General features: G+C 39.0%; 1 protein-coding gene across 2 annotated transcripts in view; it reads right to left on the bottom strand.

Annotated features, from left to right (window-relative positions):
- Window positions 1-25278, bottom strand: part of khdrbs3 (KH domain containing, RNA binding, signal transduction associated 3) — a 278856-nt gene that overhangs the window by 96325 nt on the left and 157253 nt on the right. For both annotated transcript variants that reach the window (XM_038281752.1, XM_038281751.1), the window contains exons 4-5: window positions 23688-23834; window positions 15416-15555 (exon numbers count right to left, since the gene is read on the bottom strand). In XM_038281752.1, the coding sequence (XP_038137680.1) occupies window positions 15416-15555; window positions 23688-23834 (287 nt within the window). The remainder of the gene's footprint in view (window positions 1-15415; window positions 15556-23687; window positions 23835-25278) is intronic.

Raw genomic sequence — 25278 nt, 5'->3', positions numbered from 1 at the left:
TGCTATCTTCTCCGTGAGCAGCATTTGGCTCGACCAATGGGATGAGGGTAGGGTTGCAATCCCGTCCCTTGAAATACGCAATCGTCCGATATTTGGAAGTTAAATTACATGTCCCGTATTGAACTGACAAGGGACACTATTTGTTCCGTATTTTCACGAATAACTAAAAAAAACAGTATTTTCGATAGCACTTGCACACAGAACAACTCCACTGTTGCGAGTGTGACCCATGTTTGCACGTCCTGATTCTCTCTCCCTTTCTCTCGTAGCTAGAGTTTAGAGTTTTATTGTTCTTGATTTACCTTCTCCTTATGATATTGTCTGTCTAGAGCATTCTCCACTCGGTAATCTCTCATCTTGGGGCGTTTGTCATGGTTTCCTGGTGACGGTCCTCATGTTTCCTGGCGACTTTCTTCACGTGTCTAGTTCTATAAACTATGCACCTGCACAAGCCAACTCGAAGCATCTATTGAAACATTATTCATTAGAGGTGCCCAGCTTGTAATACTGGAGCTGCTGTGGTGGTCTGAATATCCATACGTCCATCATGATCTTGGACAGTGGTTTTCCAAGTGGGGGCCAGAGACCTTGGGGGGCACAACAGGTTGGCAAGAAAAGTCCTTTAATAAACTGGGTAACTAACAACCGAAATAAACCAAAAATAAGCAAAAAAAACAAAAACAAAAAATTAATCTAATACCGGTAATCTTGCCAATAGCCTAAAAAAATTCTACCAGGCAAAGCACGCCATTGGTTTTGTGAGGGGATTTCTGTGCACGATGATACTGTGCAAACTCAACATTTCCATTTATTAATTATTTTAATTGGCTGTAGCTTATTGCAAGAAATACAAGCCAAGCTCAAGGAACAAAATAAAAGAATGGTTCTATGTTGAGCTGAACACAATTTGGTTAAGATGCAGGAAATGGCATCTAAGAAATACAACATTTTCGGGAGGAAGCGCCCAGAACCCCCAGATTAGAGTCCTGCAACGGGTCGGGGACCCGTGGGAAAAATACATAAATAAAAATAAACGGGTCGGGGGTTGGGCGGATATTTTTTTAGTGCGGGCTGGTAGTTGGTGATTTTTTTTTTATGCGTGTGTGTTGTTATATTAATCAGGCACTGGGGTCACCCTTGTTGTAGCTTAAAGCCCTGCTGGCAGTGTGGGCTTCCCTCCAAAAAGGCCACAGTCAGTGCATACACGTCTGCTGCAGTGTTAATGGCGCTGTTCTGCAGCGCAGCGTACTATAGCCTATTACTTGATGTGTTAACGGGTCGGGTTGCGGGTTAAATATCAACGGGTTAGGTCGGGTTCGGATTTGAATTGAAGATATCCGCGGGTGACGGGTCGGGTTCGGTAGTCATCCTAACAGGTTCGGGCGGGTGCGGGTTGGTAAAACTCGACCCGTGCAGGATTCTAGCCCAGATCCCCCACGACAATGAAGTTTCTCTAGGACCCTTATTTCCATTTGTGAAAGGCGGCAACCCTAAGATTAGCAGAGGCTGGCAAAATTTGAATGTCCAGTTGAACTGCTCAGGTTTTTATGAGCTTTGATAATTTCAAGTGTTTCTGCTGGGTAAAGCTGGGTAAAGCAAGCTAGTAAGAAGCAAATAATGCCCTCATGGTGCCTGATGATGATAGCTACTAGCTCCATTGTTTCATAGGCCAAATCTGAAGAACCTAGGCGACAAAGAAAAAGTTATAAATACAGATAGTTAAGAATATATTATCTGAATGGGTGACATTGGAGTCGGATTGAGCATGATCTGAAATACAAGAAATACACACGCTCAAAGATCAAAATAAAAGTATGGTTCTGTGTTGAGCTGAAACGGGACACAATTTGGTTAAAATGCAGGAAATTGCATCTAAGAAATACAACATTTTCTGAGGGAGGACCCCAAGTTTTTCTAGGACCTCCGCGTCCTTTATTTCTATTTCTGAAAGGTGGCAACCCTAGATGAGGGTATTCTGGATCGTTATATATATGTTGTCAGCTCATTGGTCACAACGCAGGACAGGACCCAGGAACAAGTTTACCGTGAGTTTTGTATCTAACGTGCCCTTGTTCATCATTTTCCATTAGCTTTTTACGGACTTTTTATTTTTATTTTACAGTAATACGGGACAAAGTGCGTTCCTTTTCCACTAAATACAGGACAGGTACTTCTATTTCTAAATACGGAACGATTCCGTTTTTCAAGGGACGGTTGGCAACCCTATTTGTACATATTTTCACCAGAGCTGCCAATAGTTGTGATGTTTGCTGTATATAAGAAGTAAACATGGTATCTAAGGTGATAAAACTTATTTTAGTGCATCAGTTAAATGAAAACCCACAGCATCCCACATGTTGAAGATGACTTTCTCTCATTTAGTCTGTTTGCAGGGTTTCGCTGCCTCTTCTACTTCCACTCGTGTCAGTGATTTCCTGCTTTGGCCGGAACGACTTCACTAAATCCAGAAACGATGAATATGACACGGTCGGCAGGCAGGTTATAGGTGTAGGAGGGGAGAAAGGAACAGCGCAGGCGGAGGGCATGTTCCTCCAGTCGAGAAAGAGTGAGTCATATCCATTACTCAAAGCCGGCATGTCTTGTGGCTGAATTGCTTTTCTGTCTATTAAGAAGAATGTAGATGGGGAAATGACAGTTCTTCTAGATGCTTTATGTTCAGTCTTTTTAGATTTCTAGCTTAAAGTGAAATCTTTTGTTCCGACTCTGTTGGAAAGTAGTTTAACAAAGGATAAATGATCGATGCTTCATATCAACAGTATACTTTTGAACTTTCTTTGTAAGATAAATTAAAAAGTCAGAGATTGATAGCTTATAATATGAAGGGGCATTTAAACATAAAGTTGTATTTTATTTAACGGCAAAAAGTTATTCTTACAACTTTGCTCTAATTTGAGAAAAGTAATCTCTGCTTGTTAATCATGAAGTTTTCAAGTTATTTCATTAAATTTCCCACTCCCCTGATTACTGCAAGACCTGTAAAAAAAGAAACGGTTAGAAATTGACGTCATGTCTGACATGAAGTAGGCCTAAAGCTCTCAAAGAGCAGCATGTGAGGCCCTAATTTAAAGAAATTAAAGGTACATATACGCGTTTTTTTTCAAAAAAAATTTAACATTTATGACAGCAAGTTAGTTTTGATGATCAACTCTGAAGTTGTGCTGCTGTAGTATTTTTATTTGTGTCTTTTAAGCTTTGTATTTGTTCAGTTTGTAAGTAAAAATAGCCTGTCTGTGTAAATTTCTCATAATAGCATGCAACCACGATTACGTCACTGTGAATGGGTACCACTGGTCAACAAGCCAAAGCAATGGAGAAGAGCCAGTATGGAACTCCTAGCCTGACGAAACATATATATATATATATATTAAAAAGGCCAAGATGAAGTGTAAAAAGGTACAAGACACAGTCATAACTTTGTGAAGGAATGGTGTGGACATGTCCCCATTAACAATCAATAATCTCCATTTATTTTCCCTTTCTGCTCATCTTCTTTGGCCAAAGGTAACAAAGGTTGGTGCAGCTAATTGTGTTCAGAGTGTTTTGAGTCCATGTATTTCTTTCTTTCTTGCGCTCTCCTGTGTCTTGCCCCTCGGTGTTACATCATCGGATCTGTGGCGTTGAGATATGTGATTTGCAGTGTTGCCAACTCAGCGACTTTGTCGCTATATTTAGCGACTTTTCAGACCCCTCCAGCGACCCTTTTTCAACAAAGCAACTGGCGACAAACCTAGCGACTTTTCTGGTGTCTGCCATCGGGAGCCTCCCCTGTCCCAACCCCATTCTCCCGCTTCCACAGGAGTCCCTCTCAGCGCTGCAGTCAGAGCCACAGCATGTTTACCCTCAGCGTCAAGACTGCAAACGAGCCGCGCTGGGATTGACGGCGCAGGTTGATCGCGCTGGACTCAGCTCCCTCAGTTGCTTAACCTTGACCAACATGACAATGACCCACTCTTTCTGTGAGCAGGCAAGCACAGCCTGTGTGTGTGGAGGGGAATCTTATTAGGTTAAAAAAATAATTACCATTATTTGCTCACATTGTCATTGATTCTTTGTAGTCTTTTTTTGTTCCATTTAGATTGTTAATGTTAATGTAATGTAAAAAATTGTATGGTTCAAAATGTTCATTTGTTACCATGCTTTCTAAGCTCCTTAGTGGACCACAAGGGAAAAAAGAAAAAGTACAAAAAAAGTAAAAAAAAAAATAAAAATGCAAATTAGGCAATGATGTCATTCAGCGACTTCTAGCACATCCAATAGCTACTTTCCTTACTGAGGAGTTGGCAACACTGCTGATTTGCCGTCGCATTTCACTGCTTAGAGAGTAGCTACGTGGTTGGAGGACAGACACACAGCAGCATTAAATGGAAGCTACTTCGATAGATGTTAAAGTAAAAGTTAGCAGATGGCTTGGTTAAAAAAATTAGAGATGCCACCGAAAAATCTGTTCATTAGACATCGGGAGCTTTTTCAGCTAAAAATGGTAACAGATTGTAAGTTTACATAAGTTAGCTTGAGAAAACAGTCTTCTTTACTAGATATAAAAGCTTGGCTTCTCAGAGGACCATAACTCCCAATTACAGGTTAAAATTAACATGTTTTTTTTTTGTTGTACAGACAGAATCAGACTGCAGAGCTTCTAAATATCTTGAGATTTTGTTTCTGGCATCATTATATTAGTAAAGAGGGTCATACATCTTTTTTAACAGAGGACAGAAAGAAATTAGCCTCGTGAGACCATCCTGATCTCGCGAGCTTTCAAGGTTTCACTCGCAGATCAGTCTGGAGACTCTCCGTTAAAGAAAATGTGGAGCCGTTCACCAAACGAACGTCCAATCAGCGTTGGCTTTGAGGCGAGTTGAGGTGTGTCGCAACGAGAAGCGCGACAGTTCAGTCTAAAGAACATGGCGGCTCAGCCGATGAAACTAGCGTTAGCGTGGCTATCGAGCAAGTTTTATCGGAATTACAGAGTATTTCTTCACTGAAAGAAGAGCAAAACACTGCTCTGGAGGCTTTTCTCAGAGGAAAAGATGTTTTTGCTCTCCTCCCGACTGGTTTCGGCAAGAGTAGCCTGGCTTGTGGTTGTGTTTTCGTCATCGCTCTGTTAGTACGTCATATGCTTCGTTGATCTGATTGGTTTATTTGGCCCGTCTATCACCAACATAGGCCAATCAGCTAACCAGTATTTTCGCCCCTTCCCAAAATTACTTCAACGGAAGGTTTCCAGATGGATATGCGGAGCAAATCCATCTGGCGGAGTCAGGTTAGAAAGAAATAGGGAGAGCTGCAGATTGAAGGTGAAACAGATATACTGGGATATGAACCATGCAATAAAATATATCTCCAAGTTTACTAGAAAGTTTAAAAGAAAAATATATATTATGCTATATTTAAAATGAAACGTTATCGATATTCTTCTGGATGGATGGATGGAATTAAAATTGTTCATTCTAGTGATGCATGATTTATCAATTTCTGCATTGGAATCGACGGTTGTTTGTTATTTTCATAACAAAGGTTATAAAAGTAGGAGACCCTTTTAGAAAACTCTGTGCTATTACTTTTTCACATATAATCAGTTGTGTTCTGAGCAATAACTTTTCCTTTTATCTCATCTAATTGTTTAAAAAGTGCTTTGCTGTATTTACTCTTGTATCTTTGCCTGACATGTAATTTGTTTGGTGATTTGAATAATTTAACAATGAAAAAAGCTGAAAATCTTCTGATATAAGAAATCTGTCAGGGGATTTTTTTTTTCAAAGCCCTGTCTTTTTTATTTATTTAAGTGAACTAGCATACCTCTGATGAAGCTCGCTCATGGGGACAGAGTCTGAGAGGAATCCTCAAGCAGACTAACCTGCACTTTTAATGAAGTGAGAAGCAAAAAGCGAACTGTTCTTTTGGAAATCAAAGGATGCCTGACTGTGGTTTGCTTTTCTGTATCGCTTGAGCTGCTTTCTGAGAAGAATTAACTGATCTGAAGCAGCAGCAGAAAACCACCAAGGTTGCCAAATGGATAATTTGCTTTCCATGTTTTCCATTTGAGCTGCTCTGCAAGTGTCTGCAGCAAAAGATCCCAGATTTGGTGGAAAAACATCAAAACAGTGAAAGCTCTGATTTAATGTCTTACTGAGTCAGTAAGTGATGCGGTTAAGGAAAGTAACATCACTGAGTATCAGCTTTAGAGGCGGGACTTCCCTTTCAGTCCCGGCACCAGGAAGAAGAACAGAGATTATTCATCCTGCATTCTGAGCTCTTGTTTTGATCAAAATCTTGCATTAGTGAGCGTGAAAGAACTTCCTGCGTGGGAGCCTGCGGGACCACAGAGTTATAACACTTAAATTAGGCATGGTAAATGCTAATTACAGCATAATTCAAAACACTGCCAATTATACTGTAACTCAGAGCTGGATGAACACCCCGTCTTAGTGACCTTGTTTATCTGTGAATCATATAAGAGAGAGATTTGTTTCAAAATAAAAAAGAGAAAACAAACCCTTTTTTCAACTTCCTCAAAACACAGCAGCACAGAGCGAATTAAAATAGTTAACGGGCTCCATGGAGATGGAACCAACGTTAGTCCAGCCGTGAAATTCATGGTCGCTTGTTCTAAAGGTTCCTTTTTAGGAAGATTTGATTATATTTAGAGTAACAACAAACTGATATAAATAGTGTTAACAAAATAATCATAATAAATTATATTATCATGATAATAAAGACACATACTAGAGACAAACTAGAGACTTTCCCCTTTTTGGCAGTTTATCACTACAGGTTTAACATATGCAAAATCCTTTTTTGGTGTTTTTAATCACATTATAATGTTATTTCTTTTATCAGATAGGTTTTCCCTTAAGTGGCCATCACTTTTTTATTAATGGTGGAGTGGTGGCCTGGTGTTTAGAGCAGTGTGCTTGTGCTCTTAAGTGCTGGTTATACTCCCTCCGCAGTGTGTCGCAGTGAGCTTGTAGCAGATATTTTTGATTTATGCCCAATATTGAAGCATGATATGTTATTGCATGCCACAATGCAAGAGGGCCAATCAGGAACTAGCTGTGGGTCTAGATAGGGCCGAGGCGGTGAGGAAGAGGGGGCCAGTTTGTGCAACAACGGAGGGACATGAGGGCCAAAAACAGCAGGAATCCAGGTGGAAAAAGGGTCCCAGCGTTCTCGCGCACCTCGCTCTCCTAGCTGGTCCTACTTCACGAGTCGTTTTCCGCAATGGCGGTCATACAAACAAAACAAACCAGGAAGGTACCGGGGTTGACGTTAAGGATTTTTACCACTTGCCCTTCAGGCAAGTGGCTTTCGCATTTCATTTGCCCAGAAACAATTTTTACTTGCCCAGAATAATGTTTGATAAATATAGTTCCTAATATTCATTTTTGTATATATATCAATGAAACATGTTTGTTTTTTAAATGTTTCCAGGTTCCTGGTGTGTATCTGCATGCATCAGATAATGAACTCAAGCCAACATTACCGTGTTAACATGCTTTTCAATCCTTCCTGCACATTCTTTTCAAACTGAACTTTGCTTTTAACTGTTGTGTGCTTGGAAAAATATAAATTGTAATGTTAAAAATCTAAAAAAAACTTGACAGGTTAAAAACTTACACTACTACTACTCACCAATTTAACATGTTTAGCTCTATAACATTTAAATGCACCTCTCCAATGTCTAAGAAAAAAAAACTTCAATGAACATTTTTTAATGTATGATCACTGTATAGAAGACTGCCATATGAGGGAAATATTTACACGGTGCGCATACAATTATTATAATTATTTTCCTAATCCCTGACTGATCATTTTTAATCTAGCATGTATTATAGTATAGATTAAATTCATCATCCAGCTGCTGCTCTGCAGAATTCTCTCCCCAAGAGCTGAATCCCGCTATCTAGCGGAAAATCCTGCGGCTTTTTCAAATCACGTGAGAATGTGTACAAAACAACAAAGATGGCGCCGGCAACGCTTGTGGGTCGTTTTCAGCGAATGTTGGTGATTTTAAAGTAATTTTGAGTGATAAATAATTTTTTTTGCGATCATTGCACTTGCCCGGCGGGCAAATGCAATGAAATTTGTACTCTCCCAACAATAAAAACTACTTGCCCCGGGCGATCGGGCATGGTTAACATCGAGCCCTGAGGTACCAAACAAGAAATATGCATGGTGTAGAGCGGATATAGATTTGACCAATCAGAGGCCTCCTGTCTGCGGTCACCTACAATTTTGGAGAGGATAGGCAGGTTGTCTGCGGAAGGGGCGGGAGCACATTTGCGTTCACTGCAACACACAAGCTGACGACCTGGTTTCTGAGCATAAACCAGCCTTTAGAAGGTTGCAAGTGACCGATTCAATCTCCACAGCCTGCACACTGGGTCCTTGGGCAAGACCCTTCACCCTTGATTGCTCCCCAGGTTAACATGCATTTGAAGTGAATTTCTCCATTGTGAGATCAATGATGTTCAATTACTTTTTTTATTTTATTTTATTTTATTATTACTTTATTTTACAGTAGCAGCAATTCAAAAGTTCCCCACTTTCCTTGATGTGCCCTTGGCCCTTACTCCCTTAATTCTTTAAAAAAATCTAAAATATCCGGAATTAGGCTAGAAAATGGATATTTTTGAACCAATGTTCAAACTAATCTTTTAGGCCTTCAGAAACGAGCTAAAGATTCAATTACAGACAGACTCTCTAATAATATGGAAACAGGTTACTTGGAATCCACAACACATAGGAAGACTGAATCATTTTTCTCACATACAAAACCTCCTACATGAGGAGAAGCTTGTAGAATTAATCTGCCCACTCAGGCCACTGGTAACTCTGCAATATCTATTTAAATAGCTCTTCATTATTTTGATTCAGATCCCGTTCCAACAAGGCAGTCTGGTTTTTGTTGTTGCTGTTTTTGTGTCTCAACTCGGCAGGTAGAAAAGAAATCAATATACTTTGGTGTTTGGTGAAGGGAAACATAGACCCAAACACAAAGGAGTCCAATTAACAAACAGAAGAAATGTGCCATCTTTCCCTGTTGTGAAACTCACAGATCTTTGTTAAGAAATATAAAATATATATTTATCAAAAAACTGGAAAACCTTTTCGCTATTGAACACATGAGAATTTATGGGAATTTATTCATTAGAAATGTCTATATTCTAACACTTTCCTTTTATAATGTAGTAGATGATCATATCTGTCTTTCTTTTCTCTGCTGTAAAGCACGGCTGTGAGATTGCGCCTGAATTTGCATTTATTCTATACAGTTGCAGCACATTTATCGTTCCAAAGCTACTGAAGCATTGGAAACTACAATAGGCAGTAATTCGTAAGCACCAGTTTGCAGTAGATAAGATATAAATGCAGATGATCTATCAAGACACCTTTGCAATAATCCTGTAAATTAGATTTCAGCTCATTGTTTAATGCTATTGCCCCACACAGGCGGGCAGAAAACACCTCCTACTGGCATGGCTTCTCCTGAGTGTAAATAACCACAGTTAGTCTGTCGAGCACTGAAAAAATTATACAATGGCATTTACTTAATCATATTTAGTTACTTTAACACATTTGATTTTTGTCCTACCCTGCTAAAAGGGAAACAAATGTGTTAAAGTAACTAAATATGATTAAGGAAATGCCAAAAATGGATGCATTATTTTTTTCAGTCAGTGAAAAATATCTCCAACTCCGCCTTGTTAAGGACTGGGGTCCCTCATGGCTGTGTGCTCAGTCTCATGATGTTCATACAAGTTATAAAACAAACCTCCCAACATGTTAACTGGATGGTTGGGTGAGGGGCTGTTTTCTATCTTATCACCCTGAAAATGTTGCTATTAGTAGAGGAACATATTGAAATATGTAATCCAGATCAATCAGTATACAGGGAGGATGTCACACTGCTTCAGGTGTGGTACAAGAGACAGCGTCATGGAGAAAAACTAAGATTATCACTACATGGTAGAGATGAGAACACAGACATTAACAAGAAGAATATCCAAAAGTATAAATCCTACTCTTTATAAACACTTGGAGGTTAGAGTATCAATTTAAGTTTTTACTAAAGTAATATAAAAATACATTTTTTAAAACTAATTAAAAAATAAAAGTAAAAGTAAAGCATGAAAAACATTTAAGGATAGATGCTCCAAACTTCATACCATTTCCTTCCAGCTATTCTGGATGATAACTGTCATATTTCTCCCCGTTTGTGATTCAGAGTTTTTAGTTTTTATTTGTTCTGTTTTGATGATCTTTGGTTTATTTTCCATTATATTCAATCAGCATTTAGTTCATCTCTGTTGCTCCCTTGTGCTTGTTTCCTTCTTTATGTTTTTTCTTGTTTTGTTTTTTCTCATTTAAGTTCCTTTGAAATTGTTAATGATTGGTTTTATAATAAAATCTTTTTTAAGGTTTTTTGTGCGTAAAAGAGAACAATCAGTTAAGGTACAATGTTTTGCTGGCATTTTAGGTAAATAAGCTCAAGCAGATAGTGAAAATTGGGGAATGATGAGCAAAAAGAAAGGTTTTAGACATTTAAACAAACATAATATTTTTCCAAAGTTTTTGGTTTTAATCGGGTTGGAAGTTAAGTGTTCAACCAATCTTTTGGTTAAACCAACCAATCTTGATTTGGCAGAGTTTTTACCCAATCTATATTTGTACCAGAGCAAACCACTGCAAATTAGTTAAATAATCCAAAATACTTGTTGTGTTTTATTGCAACTCTCAAAAGCCTTGGGTGGGTCTTGAACCAACAACCTCAAGAATTGAAATGCATTTCTTACAGCTGATGCCACAAGCACATTCCTAGAACACAAACATAATTAAAAATTATGCCACTGGTTACTTCTGTAACCAGTGGCTTTCTCAGTTTTTGATCATTACATTGTTTAACCAAACTAGTTTTAAACAACTAGATTGGTTGGAAAAACAATCATTCTATTCATGGAATCCAAACTCTATCCAACTCTCCTACAAACTCCCACATCTTGACTGAGGCTGTTTAAATGCCGAATTTCCAGGCGAGCTGAACCACTTCCGGAAGCGGTAACATGGTATGGCAGGGTAGCGAGGCTTCAGACATCATCTATTTTGGCTCCTCCCACAAACGAAGCGAGCCTCGATACGCGCCTTGTGGAAACGCTCCCTCCAGTACTCGACACGTGCCTCAAAGCCTCAGCTCATCTCATGACATCACTGCCTTCCGGTCTCTGCATTTGGGTCCTCAACCAACCTCCATACAAATTTTGACAATAACCTCCTTATAATTCATTTTAATAAATGAATAACTAATGGTAACAAGGGTCGAATTTTACTTTAAAATGTCAAAATATTTATTTTGATTTGTGGTGAACAAGTTGGTGCAGCACCGAGTCCAACCACAAAGAAACTAATTGTCTGGATGAAACAAATATTTTTTATGTTTTTTTTTTATTTAAATACCAACAGGCCATAATGAAAATGAACTAAATGAAACAAAACTAACCAAAACTACTGAAATTTTTTGCTCAAGTGAGGTAACTAAGTATGTGTACAAAAAGCCTCAACATGCAGATGTAGCCATGTCATCTAAAGTGAAGCTCAGTCTGACATTTACTTTGACAAAATGCCAGAATCTTTCGCAAATTTGAAATCTACTAAACCCTCGTTAACCTACAAATCTCCTTCAACAAGACTCCTGTATGCTTTGAGGATTATGGTTTCTATGGTAACGGGCAACACTGTTTGATTAAACCCGACGGAAGAAGTTAGCATTATGCTAATTTAGGCCGTACAGTTCACTCAAAGGTATAGAGGGAGATTTTTTGTTTTTGGGTGGATCATCAAAATAAGTGGTCCTCCTAATTGTCAATCATTCTGGTGATATGTTTACGTAAGGCAGTCCTTCGTGCTTGCCCCGTTAGCTATCTTTGTCTGTGCATGCGCACTTTCAGGCGTATATCTGTGTTGAGCTATGGTTTCAGACAGTCATTGAAGCTCACCTTTCTCACTGCGGTTCTTTGAAAATGGACGAGGGTCGTAAGAGAAAAGTGAATGAGATGAAAAGAAAGGCCTCAAAAGAGGCATATATATCCCAGAATGCTTTGCGGGAGAGCTCTCCTCACAGGCTTGACTCAAAGGCAATCCCTCACACTAAGCATAATTCAAGTGACTCTAAGCATGCAGCTTGTGAAGAAATCTGCTTTTACACCCATATAATATTTTACATCCATAACCAAATATTAATAGTCTTTTTAGAACAGTACTGTATTTGATTTGATTAGTTTTTTTTAAAGTTAATTATTTGGATAAAGTGGCTGCAATGTGAAAAGCTTTGGTTCAGTTTCAGACATTAGCAGCAGTGGTTTTGTTTTAAAACGTGTGCCACTCATCCCCGCCTGCTAGCTTCTCTTAGCAAATCCTGCTGAAGTCTGCACACAATCAGCGGAAATTGAAACACTGCTGCTCATTTTTCTGCTTTCATGGGGAGATATTTGATGTCACTCATGTTTGTAATATATGCCGAACATCTTCCAACAATGCGCTAAATAGACATCCCTTTGTCTGATTGTGTTAGAGCTGCTTTCTTTCCTATCTAAGGAGTTATGATACACCATTTTCTTAAATTAAGCCGACATCAGGGATAGGCCTAGTGTTGTTGTGATACTTTGGTGTTTGGCTCATGGTTTTTTTCATGATTTGATTAATAAATCATTGATATGAGGACAATGTTGCCATATTTGATCATGTTCTGTTCTCTGTATGTTCTAGTTTATTTTCTTACATCAGTGTTTATCTTTCTCCTCAATGAGTTTTGTTCCTTTTGTGTCTGAATGAAGCCCCTTTAACACTTGACGTTTAAGACCAGCGTATGCCTGATGTACGAAAAATCTGGCAAAAACGCTGACATATGTTGGCTAAGTTATGGGTACGTTTTGTATAAGTAATAAGCACGCTGAAACACGCTGAAACATGTTAAAACACGCTGGCACTGTCAGGAATCCAGTTTGTGTGGTCTGTTGTTTTGTGTCTGTCTCTCCCTCCACCACCAGGTGGCGCCCTGTCCTTGTTGGTCCTCCCTACACACCGGCGGCTCTTTGGATCGTGATCTGGAGGAGTACTTAAGCAGTGGACTGTCACTACCTCGATGCCAGAGTGTTTGCCAGTTTTGGGTACTCTAGCCAAGCTGAGTTTTGCTAAGTCTAACTGAGTCTTTGTTTTCATTGAGCCTAACCTTGTTTTTGTCTTTGCCTTTTCGGCAGGAAGCCTCTGCAAGCTGGATGTTTGGCCTTCTTCCCCTGGAAGGATTGTTTGAATCTCACACTGAGCAGGGGATAAACCTCCACAAGTTCAGTTCAAGTCTTCCTGGTTTTCCGAGTGACAGTCCGCTCAAAAGCTCCTCCGGGTCCAACAAATGTCTACCTGTCCACCTCTGGATCAACCCACACTGACTGGATTCAAAGTAAGAGAGGAACCCCCCCCCCCCCCCTAACGTGAGTCCCTTACCAGCGTTATCCTTACGGCATCCAAATTTCCCACGGTACCTGAACTCACCTCTGTGCACTTCCCTCCTCCCTTCCAGTTCCGGTTCACCAGCCCTCTGAGTACCAGATCCAACCCCTCAATCCTTACCTCAATGAACCTGTTAAACCTTTCCCTTGCTCTCTGAGTGGTTCTCTGCATTTTGGGTCAGATCCTTAAATAAATCATGACAGACACACGTTGGCATACGGCCAGTACATATGCTAGCGTATGCCATTGGTGGGCCGTAAGTTATATGATCGTTGACATACGTTAAGTGTTAGTAACTTATAAGTTGTGGCGTCTAGCTTATCCAAAACCTATGAGTAACTTTTGCTTAATTTATGTGTAACTTATCAAGAACTTACCTCCAACGCATTTCAACATATTTGAGGTGTTCCAGATGACCGCTGAACATTTTTCTGACTTACAGCTACTGTTTAATGTTGTATTGGCAGCGTTTTGGTATAAAAGGTGGTTTACGGGAGGAACTTCCTCCCCATCATAGGGTGAGAGAGAATGTGAGTTTGATGGATCCTCCCTGAGTTCAAGCCCATGACCAACAAACTTCCAAGCAGACATGATGCTGAATCTGCTGAGACTGCAAACCTTTTTTCTTTCTTTAATTTTTTCTTTTTCTTTTTTCTATTTTTTTTTTTTTGGCGGCTGGTAAACAGCAGCTGGGTTAATACCGCGATCAAAGACACCTTTTTATTTCATAATTTTGTATCTGTAAGGTACTCTGAGATTGACACAGTTCGTAGACTTTTATTTAATAAAACTCTTCTTGTATCTTTTTCAAGAAACTCTTTGTCCTCCATGTAAATTAAAACTGTCCTTATAAAAACAAACAAATCATCAGTAATTTAAAATTGTCAATTAAATGTGGAATAAACATGCAGAGGAAGCTGGAAGAGGAAAAACTAGTTTCCTTGACAACAGCAAAGCCTTTGCTTCTATTACTACCATGATATTAGAAGCATATTGAACTGCATCAAGTCAAGTATGTATTGTAGCAGTGCTATGGGGTGGGGGGTTGAAATGGAGACTGGGAACAAGTTTTTTTGTATTTTAAGAAAGCTTTTCTCTTAAATTAGAAATTTCTTAACAAATTATTTTCATAATTTAATTTTTAATAATTTACATCTTCCAATATTTTACCTCTGATTAGTGTTTTAGTGGAATTTCTGTTGGCACGTGGGGAAAAACCAAAACCGTACAGGAAAAAAAACAAAATAATATGGCATGTCTTCCCAATAAGTCTCTCTGCGTTCACACTAACAGTTCCCATTCCCCATTGAAACACAGAGGTGGCAGCATCATGCTGTGACAGGGAAGCAGGTCAGAGATGATTTCTAAATTAGAAAGCAAAGAAAAAAAGCTTGGAGCCCTGTGTACTGAAAAGCATGTGCTTATTTCTGGAAAACTTTGTCAAATCAAGTGTTTATAAGATGTTGCGTTCTCATTTCGTCCAAAAATGCACTGCAAAAACGATCTAGAAATAAGTAAAAAATTCTAAAATTAAGTGTATTTATCCTTATTTTAAGTAGGTAAATGAGATAGTTTGCCAATGGAATGAGTATTAGAGAATATGTACTTGAAATAAGACAATGCAATTTTGCTTTTCTTATATTAAATGTAAATTGTCTTGTTCCATTGGCAAAATGTCTGTTTTACCTCCTCAATTCAAGAACAAATGTACTTATTTTAAAAATTACTTATCTAGATTTAATTTTTTCCAGTGTAGGTTGTAATTTTAGCTCTGCCAGCCCTACTGATCACATCTACTTATGTTTCCCAGTTTGCCCTTTAATTGTAAATGAAGCTAATTTTCCAGCTGAAGCTAGTAGCGCTCGCATCCAGATGCACATTCGGAACAAGTTACCTTGGAGGCCCGGGAACAGGTGTCCCCCTGCCACGGGCGGCTGACTTGCCCCTGACCGATGGCACCTTGGCATCCTCTGAGCCGCCGTTCAGGTATGTGAGCTCCTGCAACTGGGCCTGTCGGATCTCATCATTGTAGTCCTGCACACACAGAGAGGCACACGTAAACACACGCACACACAATGCCGGCAACAGATACGCCTTCAATTACACTGTATCACATTATATCCTTTATCTCCAGGGCTGCAGCTCTGGGAATATCCAATTAATGTACTTTGCCGTGCTGCCGTGACTGCTGTTCCTAAAGCAGCGAAACATTCAGATCTCCTGCTGATAAAACCTTAGGACCCCTTTTAGCTTCATCTTTTCACACTGTTGTTTTCCCCCCCTAAATTAGAGCACATTAATTAATATAAAACAGGTCTTTAATCACATAGTAACTGATACACTTGTCATCTTTCATCTCTTCTAGTGAGTCGGATCTTTTTGGGACGGCGAGAGGCAGCAATGGAGGATGGGAAAGTGATGAGATGTAAATCATTGCAGCTGTGAGCAGTAGAGACGTGAACCATGACAGCTAGAGGTAAACAAGTTCAACTCTGAGGTGACTCCCAAAGAGAGGTGGTTCCTTCATTCTTTATGTTCCTGCTGAACTTTCTATGCCCTCATGGGGAATCTAAAGTGGAAGAACGTCATCTCTCACCCGCTATGCTAACTTTATCTTTGCATTGGAATGCCAACAGATCATTAAGCAATCAGCAGATTATAGAACTAGGAAATTAGGGATGAGGAAATGCTCTTAACTTATTTGAAAACATTAAAAAGATGGGATTTAAGCTCTTTTTGCAGAAATGTTTAAACTTTCTTTAACAGAATTTGCTCCCCCCACATACATGCATCTGCAAATGTCCCTGGGTATGCAGTGAATTTAGACTTAGACAGATTTTATTTTGTCATTTTGTACACAAAAATAAATAAAGTTAAGAACAGCTCTCTAGACAATTTCATTTTTTTAAATTGCAGCCTTGAAAACAGTAAAAAAAAGTACATAAAAACAGTAATATAAACATATGACTTTATATCTACAGTGCTAACATTTCAGGTTTTTTTATGATGATGGTTTAAAAATCGATGAATCGGACAAAAAATATTTTTTATATTAACCTCTTTATTCCAAAATAAACATTTTAGACAGAACAAACAAGCACACAAGTACAGGTTGCTCATTAACTGTACTGGTGCAATATGAAAAATAAATGTTTGCGTTAAAACTACGCAAACTTACATGAGAAATGTAGCTGTACATCCACAAAATATAGGGTACTTTGTTTCATAAAGCGCAAAAAAAGACATTTTTGTTTTTAAAAGCCCCTAAGGGGTTCAAACAATAGGTCCCCTCATTTCAACAAATGAGTTTTTTTTAGACTAGAAGAGTTCTGCCTTTTAAGACAGGAAAGTATAGCAGTTAAAGTTGCTATTTGAGAAAATACTGAACCATAGAGATAAAAATAGCCCTGTGATTCAAATTATAAATTGTATTTGGAATAAAAATGAGAGAACTAGGGGTGCTAAAAAACACATCCTCCAAAGACAGATATTTACATGGGAATGTGGCATATAATTAATTGACATATTACTGATCTTGCTGGATTTTATTCTGCTTTACTTCCATAAATTGCAGGATCTTCTTTACTTTATCTTTGCCAGAAGATTTAAACTTTAAAAGCCTTGCCCTCATAATTTGCAAGTTAACTTATTTATAAAGAAAATATAAACGCTGCTTAAGCTAATTCAAATGAAATTAAAAGTAAAATAAGTAGCCAACCTTATCACTGTCTGTAACCTACTAACACGGTAAGGAAAGCATCAGATGAGCTACCTGAGAAACTAACGTTACGTTTCCCACTTTAAAACCAAACAAACACGGTGGTTCCGTGCCATGTTAATTTGTTTTGACAAAAGTTGCATGTTACGACTTTTTTCACTTTACAAAGCGCAGGCTATTTTAATTATTGTGATCAATTAATTAATTAATGTGATCAACGCGCGCTTCATTTGCAGTCTGGACGCTGAGGATAAACATCCTCTGACAGCAGCGCTGAGAGGGACTCCTGCGAGAGAACGGGGTTGGGGTGGGGGAGGCGCCCCAGGGCAGAGTAGGAACGATACATGCTTTCACGTAAGAGTCTCCAAAAGCCGCCAGTGACACCGTAAAAAGTCGCCAGATTTGTCGCTAGTCGCTTTTTTGAAAAATAGTCGCTGGAGGGGTCTGAAAAGTCGCGGAGTTGGCACCACTGCACCTGCGGCGCTGACTCGCTCTGCCGTATTTTTTTTCTTCCCCCGTTTCAGTCAAGTGGATGTGATGACGGCGGCGGCGGATGACGCATTAATTGCGCGACACAACTAATCGATGATGAAATTCGTTGCCAACGTTTTTAAAAATCGATTTTTATCGATTTGTTGTTGCAGCTCTAGTGATGATGATGATGATTTTGATTCCTTTACGAGCAGAGAACACATTTTGCAAATAAAAATTTGAAAAAAAAAATTGAAAACATTTTGAAGTACCCGTTTGCTTTTTAGTCAAAAAAGTTTTTTAGAGTAACATTGCTTTAGTTTTTTTTTTTTCACTTTTTTATATTTCAGGTGTTCAGATTATCATTTTTTTCCTATTTTAGTTTTTCAGATTTATTTAAATTGACTAACTATGGAAAATCTACTTGAAAATAAGAATAAGAAAATAAAAAAACAAGATCTAAGAAAACAGCAAAGCAGCTCTGAAAACCTTTTTTGTGATTAAAACTTAAATTTTTTTTATTTTCCTATGCTTTTTTTATTCAGGAAAAAATGAGAAAATATAATGTGAAACAAAATTGGAAAAAAAATATATTTTAACCTGAATCTCAGAAAAGAGCAAAATTATTCTGAAAAACGTTTTTTGTAGGAAGTTTTTATTTCCTTTTTTTAAATATTTTTATTTACAAACGTTGGAACAATAGTGGAACAAATTGCGCCCCATGTGCATGAAGTCCATGTTTGCAGGTGCGCTAAATTTCCTCGCTGTGATTTATTACGCTTCTCAGTCAAAAAAATTATTTTTAACAGAAATAAAATCTTACAGATTTTATATGTACACATATTTTTTTTTTCAAATTGAGATTTGCAGATTGCATCCTTTTTAAACACCATTTCACAGGAAATGATGTGTCACTGAGCTGACAGGAACCTTCTTAAACTTCAGATGATTATATGTGGTAAAACTTCTTTAATGAAGCATAGATACCAGATTAAAAATATCCAACAATTCTTAAAATGTGTCTGATATTACCTTTTATTTTTTGAGGACATCCTCTTTTAGAGACTGGTAAGCTTTATGAGGGAAAAAGTCTTGTTCTAATCTATGGAAAAACCACATTTTTAGGCTTGCGGTTTGTTGCTATCAGATAAGTTTAGGTTAAGGTCAGTGAAGACGGTGTGTGTGTACCTTGCTCTATCGCTGACAGGTTTGCTCCACCTTAAGGGAAGGAAATAAATCATCTCCTTGTTGCACAATTAACTTATCTGAATTAAGGCCAGTTCAAGCAGCAACTAGGACGAGCCGTGACAGTTACAAAGAAACAAAGATGACAAAAGATGGAGAAAAGCAAAGAGCAGAAACAACGAGGAAACTCAACACAGGGAATGTCATTAATGGTTAAACATATCAATAAAACAAAATATGATTAAATGTGCTCCTGCAGAACAACTTTGTACATTTAGCAGCTAGCAGAGCATTTTCAGACGCTCCAGGTCAGGTTGCTCTTTTATCAGTTTATATGTGGATCTGTTTAACATTTCCATTTCATCTCTTTCTACTTCCATGTCAAACCGTTTAGTATTCTTTGATAAATTGTTCTACTAGGTAAAGAAAATTCCTGAATTATGGATTGACCTGATCATGAGGATATCACTCAGCTGAATGCATTTCGTCCTTTGGATGAATTTGGCCCTGATTCCTTTTATGGGCCGGTTGACCTGATGACCAAGAACCAAACCAAAATAACTCCTCAGCTCAGGAGGAGTTTATCACAGTCATGAAGAAATATCTCCTTCAAAAGAATGTGAGCACATAATACAAAAAAACAAACAAAACAAAAACTATTTATTGTCCCACCAGCAGGTAAAATAAACTACAGCCTGTGAAGAAAGAGTTCTGCCAAAATGCACATTGGTATTATTTATTTAAAACCAGGCTATTTGGAACCAGGCTCCCAGAGTAGCACAACCATGAGACAATTCTGTTTATCTATGATTGCAGATTATCTCCTACTCAACTTTCTGTTTCTGTGGCTCATGTCAGCTTGTGTCACTTTCAACTGTCTGTGATTGGCTGCTTTTCAGGAAATATTGATACAGTAGTTTTATTTCCTAGTTGCAGCTAGGAGCATTAGCAAGATTTTCTTAAAAATTTGAGAAAAAACGATTTAATTAAGTAATCATTAAAAAACTTAGTTAACACAGGAATGTCTTCTAACATCATTTTTGGACTTACCGTATTTTCACGACCATAAGGCGCACCGTACTAAAAGGCGCACTCTCAGTTATGTGTGCCAGCTGTATTTAACACACACATAAGGCGCACCGGACTATAGGGCGCGTTTTTTATATACAGGTACATGTCCTCTACTACCTTTATATACCTCTAATGCGTATTTAAAAATACAGCGGGGGCAAAACTGAGTATGACTGTGCTTTATTCATGTATTTATTACAAAGTATTAATCAAACCTGGGAGCTGGCCATGAGACAGACACATCGCAGATGACAGCGCTGTGGTCACTCCTAAATTAAAGCTACAGTGTGTAATTTTCAGCGACATCTAGCGGTCAGACTGCAGACTGCAGCAACATGAACGTCTCCCCCCCACCGCTTCTCCCCCCCAACAGTACGGCGAGCGTTACGGGACAAAATGTCTTCCACAACGTCCGCATCACCTACCTTCTCAAGTGATGAGGTTTGTTTACATAGATAATTTTACAGATAGTATTTCATTAGTCTGTGTAGGGTATAGATTTCATGTAGACTTAAGATAATAAATATACCCGTTATTTTTTCTACGTCGTTGTGACGTTTTGGTGAGCTGCTTTGCATGGTGATATAAACAGACGAAGTAATTGTAGTCATTAGTTTAACAGCGAGATTGTGTTCGCTGGAAGAATATATATTCCCCGTTTACAGAGTCCAAGTCTTGTTTGTGGCACGGGGGTTACAAGGCAAGGAAGAGGGAAAGGAAGAGGGCAGAGAGGCCGGGGTGAGCGTGCAGCTGGGGCCAGGCGAGAGAGGGGAGCCAGCGGGGTGAGAGCAGAGGAGGAAAGGCTTGAAGATCTCCAAAGGAGCCGGAGAGAAGTAACCGAGGTATATATCCAGAAAATTATTTTACAGAAAATTACTGAATCATTACCTGTGAAACGTCAGGGACGTTGCTGAATAAGTATACTGGAGAGTAACAGCATCATCACGCAGCATGTTATTGTTTTAGACAGGTCTGAGCATCCTGTACTCCAAAAACTGCAGTGATATTAGACAATTGTGTGTATAGGATTAATTACCTGTCCAAGAGAAAACTGGCAACTTGAGCGTCACTTTGAAAACCTTTTTCCTCCATCAGTGACTTCCATCGTGTAAATGCCGTGCCAATGTTGATCCGTGTTTTTTGTCGTTTCTTGTCACTCTTGCGTTTATTCTCGTCGTGTTTCCGCTTCTTAGATGACGGGGGTTCGGTGTCCGCCGCTTTTCGTTGTGATACAGAGTAGGCATGATCCTCCATTCGTCTGATGTTTGGCCACACAGTGCCAAACAGTTTGCAAAGTCACTCACGCCTGCCGCCTTGTTTACCTTTCTTGTTACCGAGGCGCAGTATACCTGCTTCTTCTTCTTCTTTGGTTTCAGGCAGACTAAACGCTTCTCAGGCATAATACTGCCATCTACTGTTCAGTACCGTCTCAGTTCATCTCTCTCAACTTGCCGTAGTTATTTTCGAGCGTCATGGGAGATCTCGCAATCGCTAGTTTGTTGCCTCTGCGCTGCCGTAGCGCAAAGATGTCAGCCTCCATGGCTGCGAGACCCGCTCCTATGTAATTATAAATAACGAATTCTAAGGCAACGCAAATGTTATGGTTAAAAGGCTGAGCTCATAGGTGATGATAAATAACATAGTTATGTATAATATATTAAATTTCTGAATTTATATGCCTGTAATTATTACACACTGTAGCTTTAACTTAAAATCCTGAAACCTACCGACAGAATATGTTCGCTTTTATTACCGGTATCCTGGTGCCTGCAGTTTAAATTATTTAGATGAAAAACACCTGCCAGCCGCCGCGGTGAGGGTGCTGTTGAAGGGATTTCTGCTGTCGGTGCACCGCTGGTATGTGGGGGTCTGAGCGCCTCCGACAGAAATAGATAATCTGGATGAACTGACTGCAATTATGAAGTTTTCAGGTGGACTTTCTCACTTAAAAAACATATTAAAACTACTTTATTCCCACTGATCACAGCAAATATAGCTGCAAGATTTAGATTATTTAGATGAAAAAACACCTGCCAGCCACCGCGCTGAAGAGGAGGAGACCCGCCCAGAGGCTGCTGTTGAATTAAGTTTTCAGGTAGAAAAATAGAGCGGGAGCAAAACTGAGTAAGATTGTGCTTTATTCATGTATTTATTACAAAGTATTAATCGAACCCATCAAAGTCATCATCCTCTGTTTCTGAATTAAACAGCTGCGCTAAATCAGACATGCCAATTTCCCCTTCTTGGCTGTCAGAGTCACTTTCCGTGCAGCGCAGCTCCTCAGAAATAATGCCGGCTTTTGCGAAAGCTTGAACAATAGAGCCAGCAGACACGTTAGTCCAAGCATCAACAATCCATCCGCTAAAGGTGGCGTAACTTGCCCGGTGCTGCCTTCCACTTATCGTGAAACTGTGGTCTCAGTCTGTCATCCATCGCTCCCACGCCGCTCGCAGCCTTACTTTGAACGGCCGCTTCACACCGATGTCGAGCGGTGGAAGTTCCTTTGTCAGACCCCCCGGGATAACGGCGAGCACAGCGTTTATTTTTTTTCACCATGTTTTTCACATCAGCTGTGAGATGGGCATGCATGGAGTCACATATTAAAAGCGATGGTGATGCGTGGAAAAAAACCACCTGGTCTCCTCACATACACCTCCCTCAGCCACGCTTTCATCATCTCCTCATCCATCCAGCCTTTTTCATTTGCTTTAAAATCATATGTCATCAGAGCGCTGTGTATGTCTCGCTGTCAGCTCCCAGATCAGCTTCTCTGATTGGTTGATGCGGCGCTTCCAGCAGCAAAACTTCAATTTTTTCCATCTCGAGCAGCAGCAGCGCGCTCCCGACTCGCTGCGCCTGCTGCTCAAAACGCGCTGCGGGACCTTTTGCTGCGTCTATACGCTCGTCAACCATTGACTTTGCATGTAAACTCGGGGGCGGGGCATATCTGCGTTAACTGCGACACACCCAGACGACCTGGTTTCTGGGTATAAATCAGGCTTTAGGCCTGAATTACGTGTATTTTGTATTTTAACACCGACATTTACATTTCTAATCCATTTTCAGCTTCTGTTAAGCATTTTTTCTTTGAAATATAATCTGTTAATGGCAGAAATTTTTGTTGGTTATAAAGTCAAGTTGTCTGGAAGAGAATCATCTGTAGGTGCTGAGAAAAGGCCGATATGAAAGGAACAAAATGACAACCTCTCAGTTTCCTTTTACAGCATTTATAAATCCTTCTTCTTTACCTTTTAGTGTTTTTTTACCACTTAATGAAAATGTCAACAACAAATTAAATGCATCGCAGAAGGATTCTGTCGGCACTGTCAAACCGAAAAAGGCAAAGAAAGGAACAACCTCTTTAATAAAAGTCTAAATCATAGAGTCATTGCTAAAGGACTTATGGGAACTACCACGAGAACATGACCTCGTTGGATGAGACAAAGTCACTCCCTGACATCAACTCAATAGCTCTTTTCAAGACAGACTTCACCTTGACGAGAAATATTTAACAACATGGAATATTATAAGATTTTTTTCACATTATTCAGCCAGAGAAGAAGAGAACAAGGACACTTAGACTGACTGAATTAAGGTAATTTTCTTTTAGTCTAAAATATCAGAAAGTGATTTAATTGGAGGGGAAAACAGGTATTAGAGAAAAGGAAAAATAAAACAAGGGGAAACGTTGGTGTTCTGGGTGCAGGGAGGCTGAACATACCGGAATGAGAAACTTCTTGATCTCTTCTAGAGCGTGCCCCATCCTGGCGTAGGCCTCGGCTGGCGGCGCGAACACCTCGATGAGAACGTGCAGGTCTTCGTTCAGATGGTGATATTTGGCCTCGCCGCTTTGCCGTAGCTCTTCTTCCTGATGGTTCAAAATACCACAAAAAAAAAAAACAAGACAGGATTCATAAAGGAGTTTGATAACAGATGTTTAGGCTACCAAAGACTATTTGAAGCGAATATCCGTCATTAATTCAACCCAGATCTACAGCAGGAAGTTTTCTGTCATGAGGTTTAGTGTGTTGATGGTGCAGAATTACAAAAACACTGATATGTTGCAGACTTCTGCAGACAGAAAGTCCTTAACAGCTTCTCAACTGCAGCTGTCATGTTCAACTGATTGCCTTCCTCGCCACAAAGCCGCCGTTCCTCTCAGCAAACTGAGTGGTTGAGTGTAAAGTGCGCGCTCGCGTAGCCTTTCCCCAGATAGATCCTCTGTTTTTTTTGTTTTTTTTTGTATTTCAGCCCATCTCTCTGTGGAATCGCTCGAACTTCATTAAAATAAATTAACCCGCTCTGCAAGCAAAGGAATGTTCCTGATTTAAATTTATCACGATGAAATATTGATTTTCAAAAAAAAAATGCCTTAAGAGGACAGAAATTAAACAAAAAAAATCTCTAATGTGAAAAAGTTGCTGTTTTGTTATGTTTGGATCAACGTTGTCTCACAGGAGTGGGGTTTGGTTTAAAGAACCAAAAATATGACTAAAACATATTTTATTGATCACCTCCATAAGGTGAAGGTTACAGAAACATCAGATCCAGTGACTTTTAAATGTATTCCTGACATCAGACCTTTTTTCTCTAGATTTAGTCTCATTGGCAACAAAATAAAAGAATTTAGAAAGAAAGAAAAATAAATAAAAAAGGTGTCAGTGAGATTATTATTGCAAAATAAAAGCACTTTACTTGAGATTAGTTTGCTAATGAGAAGGGACAATTGTAAGTTAGTCAAAATAACCCAGTAAACGGTCCTAATCTTTGTAGAATTTTTTAGTTGATCCTTTCAGAAAATATTTCACTTTTTAAATTTTTAGGAACATCATATCGTAAAGCCACATTGATGCCTCAGGTGGTAATCAGGATTTCCATTCTAACAGTATTTACCTTCGAGTGATCAGAGTTGCAAAAGCAATAATATTTTCCTTACTATACTGAAAAACATAATGCAACTGTTTTAGTGATATACTTAATCATATTAAGTTACTTTAACATAATTGTTTCATGTTAGCAGGGTAGGACATAAAACTATATTGTTAAAGTAACTAAATATAATTAAGTAATGCCAAAAGTGGTTGCATTTTTTTTTTCAGCATCAACCCCAAAAAACAGCCATTAAAGGACTCGGTTTAAGATGTAGGCATTCAAAATCCCCAATATTGATTTTCAAAACTCTCCCAGTTTAAAGCGCGACCAGAACATACACTATATTGCCAAAAGTATTTGCTCACCTGCCTTGACTCACATATGAGCTTAAGTGACATCCCGTTCCTAATCCATAGGGTTCAATATGACGTCGGTCCACC

The sequence above is a fragment of the Cyprinodon tularosa genome, unplaced genomic scaffold (genome assembly GCF_016077235.1).
Source record: "Cyprinodon tularosa strain WSP-4 unplaced genomic scaffold, ASM1607723v1 ctg175, whole genome shotgun sequence".
Taxonomy (NCBI): domain Eukaryota; kingdom Metazoa; phylum Chordata; class Actinopteri; order Cyprinodontiformes; family Cyprinodontidae; genus Cyprinodon; species Cyprinodon tularosa.
This window is presented reverse-complemented; position numbering and strand designations above follow the sequence as displayed.